This window comes from Peromyscus eremicus, chromosome 2, assembly GCF_949786415.1.
Source record: "Peromyscus eremicus chromosome 2, PerEre_H2_v1, whole genome shotgun sequence".
NCBI classification, from domain to species: Eukaryota; Metazoa; Chordata; class Mammalia; order Rodentia; family Cricetidae; genus Peromyscus; species Peromyscus eremicus.
Genome location: NC_081417.1, coordinates 36,580,450 through 36,593,091, shown reverse-complemented (window position 1 = coordinate 36,593,091; position 12,642 = coordinate 36,580,450). Strand labels below are relative to the sequence as shown.

The 12,642-nt window shown below is 38.0% G+C and overlaps 1 protein-coding gene across 1 annotated transcript in view; it reads left to right on the top strand.

Moving 5' to 3' along the window:
* The window catches only part of Xkr9 (XK related 9), a 32,971-nt gene that overhangs the window by 1,680 nt on the left and 18,649 nt on the right, over positions 1-12,642 (top strand). Inside the window, exons 2-3 of the mRNA XM_059253997.1 lie at positions 2,669-2,788; positions 8,053-8,666. Of these exons, the coding sequence (XP_059109980.1) occupies positions 8,395-8,666 (272 nt within the window). The 5' untranslated portion in view covers positions 2,669-2,788; positions 8,053-8,394. The remainder of the gene's footprint in view (positions 1-2,668; positions 2,789-8,052; positions 8,667-12,642) is intronic.

The window sequence follows — 12,642 nt, the reverse complement described above, 5'->3', positions numbered from 1 at the left end:
ACTTGGGGCACCCATCAAAATCGTTTGTATCAGGCGTTTTCATTCTACCGATATTTATTTATTTATAGCAAATGTGGATGATGAGTGCTGGAAACGGCAACCGTGGAGCTCTGTGCATAGCTCACCATAGCTCTGCAGTCTAAACATCTTTTTCCGTGGTTTGGCAGGTCAGAGTCACCATCCATGCCGGGGTGGACTTTCTGGTGACACAGCTACTTTTGAGTCATCCCTGCTTGGAAGTGACCTCTCACCCATACTCCTGTTGGTAATCCTAGTTAAAAAAAAAAAAAAAAAAAAACCCTCATGGGTTCATTAAGTTGGACATTGATGCAATTGTTACTTTGAACTTTGGGAAAAGTCCGCCACAACACTTTTTACCGGAACAGTAACCTGACAGAACCAAAGATGAGTTGGGGAGGCATCATGACCTGGTCCGGGCTATGGGGGAGCAAGGCATGCAACCGAGGCTGAGCAGCCTGAGGGGGAAGCGTCCCTGGAGGAAGTTCAAATAGAGCTGTCCTTTTGCATATCCTGTGTGTTAATGTGTCCCTTTTGGCTGTGCTAGTGAGAGACTAGGAGTTAGACTCTGTTAGGCAGACAGATAGGGAGAGGGGCCGTGACTAGGTAATAAAGGAGGTGAATTTTCAAGATGTCCAGCTTCTTCCTTACTTTCCTGACTTGATTCAAAAGCCTGGCAGCTTCAAACAAGGTTTTGTAGACTTCTGTCTCCCACCAGCGGGCTCTGCTGATGGACTGGCTCCATGAGGTCAAGGCCTGCTCAGGACATGTCACACAACGATTCTGGGCGAATCAACCATTCTAGCTTTATTTAAACTGACCAACCCTGAATTAGGGGAGGAAAGCTCCTCTGAGGCTTTTAAACCCCCAGCCCTCGAGAAGGGACAGAATTTTTTTTTTGCTGAGTCCCCCCACCCGCTTTTCAGAGGGTCTTTTTTATTCTCTGTGTGTCTGCTGTACATGTGTGTCTCCTCACCCCCCAAAAACACCTTCCTTCCACTGCTGATTCTGTCTGCAGTGCTGAAGATTCTCTGCTACCTCTTGAGCTTCAGATTTTCCTGCCTTTTAGTTCTTTAACTGGCAGAGAAAATGAACCCGATCAACACCCCTAGACTGCATCGCAGGTGGTTCCATGGTAGTGGGATATGCAACTGAGGCTGAGCCATCAGGATCTGGAGTGTCCACAGGGGGAATCCTAATGTGGTGACCTTGTTTCAGACTGTATGAGATAGTGTGTCTTCTTGCTCTGTCATTGGTCACACAGCCCCTCCAGCAAGTGCCCAGACACACAACCAAGGCTGAATTCTCTACACAGAGAAACATCTGGGTGGGCAGTCTGTGGGAGAAATCCCAGTGAGGCTGTCTTCCTCAGTGGAGCATGGGATGGCATGCCTACTTGATGAGTGGCCATCCTTTCCGTTGCTGTTTAGAAGCCCTTAATTTCATGTAATCCAGTTTGTCAATTCTTGGGTTTATTTCTTATGTAGTTCAGTTCAGAAAATCCTTAACTCTGCCCACATCTTGAAGTATTTTATCTATGATTTCCTCTAACAATTTAAAGATTTCAAGTCTCGTATTGAGAGCTTTGATCTATTTTGAATTGATTCTTCCACAGAGTGAGAAATATGGATCTAGTTTCATCTGTTTACTTGTGGAAACCCAGTTTTCTCAGCATTATGTCTTGTTTGTTTATTTTGTTTGTTTTTTTGTGTTTTAGAGGCAGGGTTTCTCTGTGTTATCCTGACTGTCCTGGAGCTTGCTCTATGGACCAGGCTGGCCTCCAACTCAGAGATCTGCCTGGCACTGCCTCCAAGTGCTCAGCACCATTTGTTAAAGAGACTGTCTTTTCTCCAAGTTATGCTGTAACTGTGGCTTTCTTCCTGGGCTCTCTAGTCTATTCTTTGGTCTGCCTGCCTGCTCTGGTGTCCACACCACACTGTGTTTACTATCATGGCTCTGTGCTGTAATTGGAGATTGGCTATGTTAATACCTATAGCATTGCTCTTTTCAATTGAACTGTGTGTTGCTTTTTGTGCGTCTGTGTGAATTTTAGGACTTTTACCTAATGCTGTGGAGAAGTCATTGGGCACTGGATGGGAGTGCATTGAATTTGTAGATCATTTTTGGTAACACAGCCATTTTCATAGTTAGATCTGCCTATCCATGAGCATGAGCAGTCTTTCCATCTTCTAGTGTCTTAAGATTTTCATTGTAAAGCCGGGCGGTGAGGGCACACGCCTTTAATCCCAGCACTTGGGAGGCAGAGCCAGGCGGATCTCTGTGAGTTCCAGTCCAGCCTGGTCTACAAAGCGAGATCCAGGACAGGCACCAAAACTATACAGAGAAACTCTGTCTCTGAAAAACAAAAAACAAACAACAAAAAAAGATTTTTATTGTAGAGTCCATTCAGTTTTAGTTCCTTGGTTAGATTTGTTCCTAGGCATTTTATTTATTTATTGTTTGAAGCTGTTGTGAATAGGATATTTCCTGTATCAAATGATATTTTCTTAACTATTAAGTGATAAATATGTTAAAGCTTGGAGTCTAAACATAAAGAAGGAAATGTGCTATTTCTCCTCAGTGAGGGACTTTTATCAACAGATTGGAGAATGCTACACGTGACTAACAGGTGATTTTGGTTTCATTTTAGTATTTGATCCAAAAGGATTATACACTTGTGATCCTTGTGTTCAGTCAAGAAATAAAATCTCTAAGGTGAGGATTTTGAAGACGGGACATTGAATTAAGAAGGCTTTTAGATTTGTCACAAGTAAGTCTAGTTTTACATGAATTAAGCTTGGTTGATTAAGTGAAACTTTCCTAGTTTTAATTTTTTTTTTAAATAACTGCTTTATGGCATGGTGATCCTGCACTAGGGCAAAGGTTATATATTTTGGCTGGCAGCCAACTAGCCATACGGCTGGGCATTAAGTCCGTAAGTAGAAGCCACATTTTGTAGGTGGTGGTTTTACTCGGGTGGTATTGGAACACTGATCAACTATGGAGGTAAAGATGGGCTATCTGTAATACAAGTTATAAAACTATAGTTATTCAGAGAGTTGTGTGATGTCTTTATGATGACTACGTTGTTTACCAGGTTGCTGTGTAGACTTGCTTCCTGTTGGAATCCTGTTCTGTCTGACTGAATCAATAATGTGGACATTGCTATGTTAACAAATCTGTTAAGTAACATTCTGATAATAATACAGTTTTGTTTCTTAGAAATGACTCTACCTTGTAAAAATGTTAAGAAAAAGCTGTTGGGGTTTTACTTAATCATGTCAGGTAAAGGGAGCTCTCTTTAGGGATGGACTGATAAATATGCACACAGACTACTTAGGGGTAATCGTCTATAACTGAGTAAGTTACTTACATTAAAAATTCTATGTGAAGTTTCAGCTTAACTATTGCATTTTGGTCAAATTTTAATATTCTGAAGTCATCTGATTATAAATCATTTTGCTGGAAGAGTCTGGAGAATGAATTTAAGATTTTTACTCTGGTTTCAATAAGTAGAGTGTAATACCCTCTAGGATTATCCTGTGGACTTTTAAACAGAGTGTGTACAAGTGGGAAATGATATGAAACAGTAGTACTGTGTGTGTGTGTGTGTGTGTGAGAGAGAGAGAGAGAGAAAGAGAGAGAGAGAGAGAGAGAGAGAGAGAGAGAGAGAGAGAGAGAGAGAACGCACATTTTTGTGATTCTTTCCTTTAGAGTACTAAAAGTTTTTTTTATAGAGAGTTCAGCTTCACATGTAGAACACCACTGACTCATTGGACTACAATTTTATTGCACTTTTAGAGACCGAAGTCCAAGATGAAGGAGCCGCAGGGGTGGTTTCTGGAGAGGCTGTCTCTCTCCTCCAGTTGCAGATGGCTGTCTCCTTGCTATATCCACTATCCTCACATGGCCTTTTCTCTACTGTTTTTTCCTCCCCCTGTCCCCCTTTCCCCTCTTTTCTCCCTACCCCCCTTTTTGAGGCATGGAGGGTCAAACCCAGGACCTCCTCCTAGGCAAGTTTTCTCTGCACTGAGCTGCATCACCAGCCCTTCTAAGACTAGTCAGTCATACTCATCAGCCTCCAAAGCTGTTTTCTCCTTAAAAATTCCCATCTCCCAATAGGTCATACTTGGGAATTGGGGATTTGATATGTGAATTTTGAGGAGAAAAGGTTTAATCTATAGCATATGGTAAAGAATGATGAAGAAAAACAATCTTCTGAAATGTCATTCATTCCACAGATAAAACCACAGTTGACGTATAAAGGTTTTTTTTTTTTTTTTTTTTTTGGTTTTTCGAGACAAGGTTTCTCTGTGTAGCTTTGTGCCTTTCCTGGAAACCACTTTGGAGACCAGGCTGGCCTTGAACTCACAGAGATCGGTCTGCCTCTGCCTCCCAAGTGCTGGGATTAAAGGTGTGCGCCACCACTGCCCGGTGACATATAAAGTTTTTATCATCCACAGATAATCAGGCATACAGCAAATAATAACCACCATTTCTTGAGTCCTGTGTGCCAAGTACTTTTCTAGGGAGTTCTATGGGCTGTGTGGGTTATCTTTTTTTTGTTTGTTTGAGGCAGGGTTTCTCTGTGTGTAGTCCTGGCTGTCCTGGAACTCACTCTGTAGCCCAGGCTGGCCTCAAACACACAGAGATCCGCCTGCCCCTGCCTCCCAAGTGCTGGGATTAAAGGCGTGCACCACCACCGCCCGGCTGTGGGTTATCTTTTTTAGCCTTCAGGACAACTCAATAAAGCAAAGCTTAACTTTTTCCATTTGTGATGCATGAAATTTTTATGCAGCTTTACACACCTAGGCAAACAAAAATCAATATCAGATCAAACATTTACTGATACTAAATTATAGAGAAAATTTGTTTTACTATAATTTTTAGTAGACATATTATTTTATCCTTTATTAAAGATGAGAGAAAATTTCAATAATGATAAGACAGATATGCTTGTTTCTTTTTACATGTGGAACTCACTCTTGGCTGAATATTTGCACTGCAGGATAAAGAGCATCTTCAAGTTTTGGAGTTGATAGATATTTTATAACTGTCAGTGTTGAGAATCTCACTTTTCATAGATACTTAGTACAAAATGGCAGAAATATGTTTAGTGACATTTTAGTACTTCTGCCATAGTCCCAAGTCAAAAGTCACTTATCTATTTTTTTTAAATGAAACTCTAAGAGTAATTTTTTAAATCAAACACTAGAACACAACAAAATCCAAAGAGACACAAATCATGATAGTTACATGCTGGGGAATGAAGGTGGAAAAATGTTCAAAATCTTTGTTTTCTATAATTAAGTCATTGCTACTGTAAGAGCATCAGACTTTATATATATTGTAAGAATGTTGCAGTTCATAGAATAATATATTCTTAAATCTGAGCCAAAGTATAGCACACAGATATCTGGATTTGTTTGTTTGTTTTTTTGTTTGGTGAACTACTGGTAATTAGGAAAAACAAAACAAAACAAAACTGCTTGAGTCAGATAAGTCTTGCTATTAAACTGCATTCAGAACACTAATACAGTAGGGATCATAATAGTATCTACCTCCTACATTTGTTAAAAGAACTATATTTAGCTCAGTGTCAATCACCTTGTGCTCAGTGAGTGTTAGCTCAGAGGTAGGATAAACATTTTCTTATTAACTCAAATTACTCATATTATTTACTTTTGCTTTCCTCTTAAAATAACATGCAAGTACATGTATATATTGTCAAAATTCAAACAACACAGAAGCATAAAAATCAATGACTGAAGCTGTATTTTCTTCCCATGCTCATTTCCCTTCTCGCTCCTTATATAGTTAAAAACTATAATTACCATTTATCTTTCATTTTGTTCACTGGGTATGTTTTAGAGATCTTCTGAGATCATCTAAAATGAGCTTACTTAATAGTCTTAAAGATTGCACCATTTGGCTATTAATATGTATCACAGTTTATTGAAGTAGTCTTCTTTTCTCATTTAGGTAGTTTTCAGTGTTTACTATTATAAAAGACTACATCTCTCTGTGCCTATTTATAAACGTAACCCTGCCTGGAACCCTGCATGGAATTTCTGGTTCAAATGCATATTGAGAATTTTCATAGCTATTGTACTGTTGTTAAGTGTATTTTGATAACGTTTTTAATGGTCTTATTTTTATTATATTATAAAGAAATGGCTTTCCTTACAATATTGTTTTTGTTGTTGCTGTTTTTTTTTTTTTTTTTTTGAGACAGGGCTTCTCAGTATAGCCCTTCATTTTGTAGCCTAGGCTGACCTCGAACTCAGAGATCTACCTGCCTCTGCCTCCCGAGTGCTGGGATTAAAGGTGTGCACCACCACCGCCCGGCCCTTATGTTACTCTTGTGCATGTATATCGTGCATGTCGATCTAATTCACTTCCCCATAACTACTTCCTTTCTCCTCTTCACTTTGTCTACTGTCCTTTTCTCTTTCCAAATTTTGAGTACTTTTTAAAAGTCTAGATTCTGCATATGAGAGAAAACATGCAATGTTTGCCTTTCCAAGGCTTCTTTTACTTAACACAATAATCTTTCAACTCCACTCATTTTCTTGCAAATGACTGAATAATGCTCTATTGTATAGTTAGTCCACATTTTTTTTTTATCCATTTACTTGTTGATAGACATCTATGCTGATATCTACAAGAGGAACTTCCATTCTGATTTCCATAGTAACTACAGATATTTATATCTACCCTAAAAGTATATGAAGGTTTCTTTCATGCCACATCCTCACCAGTATTATTTGTTGCTTGAATACTTGATGATTTAACATTCTGATTGAGTGGGGTGGAATCTCAATGTGGTTATTTATTTAAGATTTATTCTTTATTTGTATTTATGTGTGTGTGTGTGTGTGTGTGTGTGTGTGTGTGTGTGTGTGTGTGTGTGTGTGTGTGTGTGGTTTGCATATATCTGAGTTTGTGCCCTGGAACCCAGGAGAACACATCAGATCCCCTGGAACTGAAGTTAAAAAGCAGTAGTCAGTTGCCTGATATGGGTGTTGGAAACTGGTGGGTGTTGGAAATCAGACTCAGGCCCTCGGCTGGAGCAGTAATGCATGCTCCAACTGGCTGAGTTCTCTCTCTAGCCCTGTCAGTGTGGTTTTGATGAACATTTCCAAAATGGCTATGGATGTTGAACATTGTGAATATGTTTATTGACTAGTTTTATTCATTTTTTTAGAATATCAGTTAAACTCATTTGCCCATTGGTTAGATAATTTGTTGTTTTAATGTTTAATTTTTCTAGTTTTTTTAAATAGAGTCTAGGTATTAATCCCTAATAAGTGACAAAGATTTTTCTGCCATTCTTCAGATTGTATCTTTAATCTAGTAGATGTTTCCTTTACTGTGAAAACACTTTTTAGTTTCACTCTGTCCTAGTAGTCAACTCTTGCTATTATTTCCTGAGGCTTTGGAGTCCTTTTCAGAAAGTCCTTGTCTGTGCCTGTGGCTTGTTTTTTCCTCCTAAGTTCTATTAATTACAAAGTCAACTCCTACATTAAGGTCTTTGATCTATTGGAATTGATTTTTATACAAGGTGAGAGACAGGAATCTAATTTCATTCTTCCAGGTGTGGATATCTAGATCTCCCAGCACCATTTCTTGACAAGGCTGTCTTTTCCCTCTTGAGTGGTTTTGGCACTTGTCAAAGATCTGCCTGCTGTGACTATGTGGGCTTACTTCTGGCTCCTGTGGTCTGACCTATTGGTATACACGTATGTTTTTGTGCCAGGCGTGTGATTTGAAATCAGGTAATATTTAGGTAGCTTGCATTTTTTTTGCCAATATAAATGGTCCTATAATAAATACTTTTGTGAGAAGACATAGTTTTAAATGGTAAGTACTTGAGTTTGAGATGACATTATCAACTAGTAACCATATTCCTGAGGCTTGACTTTTCTAAATATAAGAAGTGTATTTCATGCTACATTTAGCGACATGGGATCATAAAATCATGGGCCAGGCTTTATTGTTAAGAGTTAGAAACATGTTTTCATTTTGTTTTAGACATCGTTATCTGTAATGAAGATCACGGCAGAAGAGAAGATACGGCAAGGCCTTCGTATACCACTGGATCTGGATTAGAGATTTTTTGAAAAGATAGTTAAAATTGTTTACTTCTGTTTTAGTGTTCCAATTCATAATATTTATTTATTTATTTTTGGTATTTGGGACTGAATATAGGACTTCATGAATGTTAGATATATACTCGGTCCCTGAAGTCTATCCCCATATTCCATATTCAGTGCTAAGTCACAGGATAAAATATTATTCATTCTGGCATTTCCCCCCCCCGCCTATTTTTGTATCTGAAAAAGAGTAGCTAACCAAGAGCCTTAGTCATTCATAATGAAATACACCAAATGCAACTTTGCGATGTCGGTTTTCGGCATTATGATCTATGTAACTGACTTGGTTGCGGACATCCTCCTATCTGTTAGGTATTTCCATGATGGACAATATGTGTTTGGTGTTTTAACATTAAGCTTTGTGCTTTGTGGAACACTCATAGTCCAGTGTTTTAGCTACTCGTGGCTGAAGGATGATTTAAAGAAAGCAGGACAAGAAAGCGAGCATTATTTTCTTCTACTTCATTGCTTGCAAGGAGGAGTTTTTACAAGGTGAGTGCAAATGTTTATCCCCAGCATTGTTATTTTATCTGTTTTTAAATTTACATAGTCAAATGTACAAGGTTCTCCATTTGCAAGTAGGGAACATATCACACATGCTTGCTGCCATCAGTTTTTATGTACATCATTGATGAACTCTTTTTTTTGTTTGTTTGTTTTGGTTTTTCCAGACAGGGTTTCTCTGTGTAGCCCTGGCTGTCCTGGAACTCGCTCTGTAGACCAGGCTGGCCTCAAACTCAGAGATCCATCTGCTTCTGCCTCTTGAGTGCTGGGATCAAAGGCATGTGCTACCACCTGACTCATTGCTGAACTCTTAGACCTTTTCTGGATTCATTAATAGAGCCTTCTCTGTTGTCACTCTCCCCATTCCCCTGCCCCGTTACCCTCTGCAAGTGGTTTGAATGAGATGGTCTAGCTGGATCTTTAGGTAAATCTATGTCCAACTTCCTGAGGCACTGACACACTGTTTTCCATAGTGGGTGCACAAGTTTGCACTCCCATCAGCAATGGATGAGAGTTCCCCTTTCCCCACACCTTTGCCAGCATGTGCTGTCTTTTGTTTTATTGATATTGGCCATTTTGACTGGTGAAAAATGAAATCTCAGAGTATTTTTAATTTATGTTTACTTGATACTAAAGAGCACTGAACACGTCTTTAAGTGTTTCTCAGCCATTTGTGATTAATCTTTTGAGAACTCTGTTTAATTCTGTACCTCCTTTAAAATTTTGGTTGTTTTCTTGCTGGTTAGATTTTAGTTCTTTATATATTTTAGATACTAACCTTTTATCAGGTGTATAATTTGTAAAGACTTTTTCCCTTTCTGTAGCCTTCTGCTTTGCTTGAATGATATGTCTAATATTTGCCGTACAGAGATTTTTAGCTTCACGAGGTCCCACTTATTAGTTGTGGATCTTAATATCTGTGCTGCCAGTGCCCTGCTCAGAAAGACCACCCGCCCTGTGCAAATGAGTTCACACCTGTTTTCCATTTTCTTTTCTATCAGATCCAGTGTATCTGGCATATGTTTAGGTCCTTGATCCATTAGGAGTTGGGTTTTGTGCAGGGTGATGAATATGGATCTATTTGCATTCTTCTGCACGTACCCATCCAGTTTGACCAGCACCATTTGTTGAAGACACTGTTTTCCTTCAGTGTGCCTTTTTGGATTCTTTGTAAAAAATATGGTGTCTATAGGTGCGTGGACTTATATTTAGGTTTCCAGTTTGATTCCATTGATCAACATGTCTCTTTTTATCCCAATACCATGTTATTTTATTACATATAGCTCTGTAGTACAACTTAAAATCTGGGATTGTGATACCTCCAGACATTATTTTATTATTCAAAATTGTCTTAGTTATTTTTTGTGTGTTCCTATATAAAGATGAAAATTGTTTAATTTTTGTGAAGAATTGTACTGTAATTGTTATGGCGATTGTGTTGAATCTGTAGAATGATTTTGGTAGAATGGTCATTTTCACAAATATTAATCTTACCAATCCACGAATGTGGAAGATCTTTCTATATTGTGATATCATCTTCAATTTCTTTCTTCAATGTCCTAAATTTTTATTATACAAGTCTTTTTTGGGGGGGGGTTCGAGACAGGGTTTCCCTAGCTTTGGAGCCTGTCCTGGACTAGCTCTGTAGACCAGGCTGGCCTCGAACTCACAGAGATCCGCCTGCCTCTGCCTCCCCAGTGCTGGGATTAAAGGTGTGCGCCACCACCGCCCAGCTATATAAGTCTTTCCCTTATTTCATTAGTGTTATTCCAAGATGTATAAATTTCTGAGGCTATGAAATGTACTGCTTCTTTGATTTCTTTCTCAGCTTGTCATTTGTATAAAGGAAGGCTACTAAGTTCTCTGTGTTAACTCTATATCCTGCTACTTTGCTGAAAGTGTTTATCACTTGTAGACATTTCCTAGTGGAGCTTTTAATTTTTTTAAAATATATAAAATCATATAATCTGCAGATAAAGATACTTTGACTTCTTCCTTTCCAATTTTGTATCCCCTTGATCTCCTTCAGTTGTCTTATTGCTTTAGCTAAGACTTCAGTTACTATATTGAATAGGTAAGGAGAGAGTGAACAACCTTGTCTTATTCCTGATTTTAGTGGAAATGTTTTGTGTTTTTCTCCGTTTAGATTGATGTTGCCTGTAGTCTTGCTGTAAATCATGTTTCTTATGTTCCTTGTATATCCTTTGTATCGCTAGTCTCCCCAGGACTTTTATCATGGAGGGATGTTGAATTTTTGTCAAAGGCCTTTTCTGCATCTAATGATATAACCATATATTTTTACCTTGCAGTCTGTTTATGTAGTGGATTGTTTATTGATTTAGGTATGCTAAACTATCCCTGAATTTTGGGGATGAAACCTATGGTGGATAATCTTTTTGATGTGTTCTTGGATTCAGTTTGGATTTTTTTTCAATTGACAATTTTTGCATCTATGCCACAAGGGATATTGGTCTATAATTTTTTGGTTGGGTCTTTGAGTGTTTTTTGTGTCAGAGTGATAGTGACCTCATAGAAAGAATTAGGCAATATTCCTTCAGTTTCTTCTTTGTAGAGTAAATGGGAGAGTGTTGGAGTTAATGATTCTTTGAAGGTCTGGTAGAATTCTGCACTGAATCAATCTGGCCTCGGGCCTTTTGGAGTTGTGAGATTTTTAATTACTGCTTCTGTTCCACTAGAGGTTACAGGTCTGTTTAAATTGCTTATTTGATCTTGGTTTAACTTTGTTAGGCTATATATCAAGAAATTCACCAATTTCTTTTTGGTTTTCCAGTTTGGTGGAGTACAGATTTTAAAAATATGTCGATAATGAATCTCTGGATTTCTTCCGTATCTGTTGTAATGTACCCATTTTCATCTCTAATTTTATTAATTTGGATCTTCTTTCTCTGTCTTTTAGTTAATTTGGCTAAGGGTTTGTCAATTTTATTGATTTTATCAAAGAGCCAACGCTTCATTTCATTGATTCTTTCTATTATTTATTTTGTTTTTTATTTAATTGATTTCTTCCCTGAGTTTGAATAGTTCATGCCATCTATCCTTTTTGAGTGTTATTTATTCTTATTGTTCTAGATATTCCAGGTGTGTTACTAAACTACTAATATGAGATCTCTCTCATTTTTTTAGTATAGACACTGAGAGCTATGAACTTGCTTATTAGAACTACCTTCACTGTGTCACATAGGCTTGGGTATGCTGTATTTTCATTTTAATTCAATTTTAAAGGTTTGTTTTCATCCCCATTTCTCTCTTGACCCATTTCTTTGATACTATTGTTGATATCCAGCTTTAATTTGTGGTGGTCAGATAGGATACAGGGTGTTATTTCAAGTTTCTTATATTTGCTGAGACTTGCTTTGTGCCCAAGTTACGTGGTCAGTTTTGAAGAAAGTTCCATGAGGTGCTGAAAAGAAGTTATATTCTTTTGTATTTGGGTGAAATGTTCTGTAATATCTATTAAGTTTATTTGACTTATGAGGTCAATTATCTCTAGCATTTTTCTGTTTTGTCTTGATGACATCTTGGTTGGCGAGAGTGGGATATGGAAGGCTCCCACTATCAGCATACCCAGGTCTTTATGTAATTTAAGCTGCAGTAGTGTTTCTTCTATGAACTTGGGTGCCCCATGTTTGCTGTGTACATGTTTATAATCACATTATCCTTTGGGTAGATTTTCTGTTAATGAGTATGTAGTGTCTTTATCTGTCTCCTGTGATTAGTTTTTGTTTGAAGTATATTTTGACTGTTAAAATGGCTGCACCTGCTTGCTTTTTGGGTCTACTTACTTGGAATATCTTTGTCCATCCTTAACCCCCAAGGTGATGTTAAGGTGTATTTCTTGGATACAGCAGAAAGATAAATCCTGTTTTATAATCCAATCTGCTAATCCATGTCTTTTGTTTGGGGGAATTGAGAGCATTAATATTGGGTACTATGAATGAATACT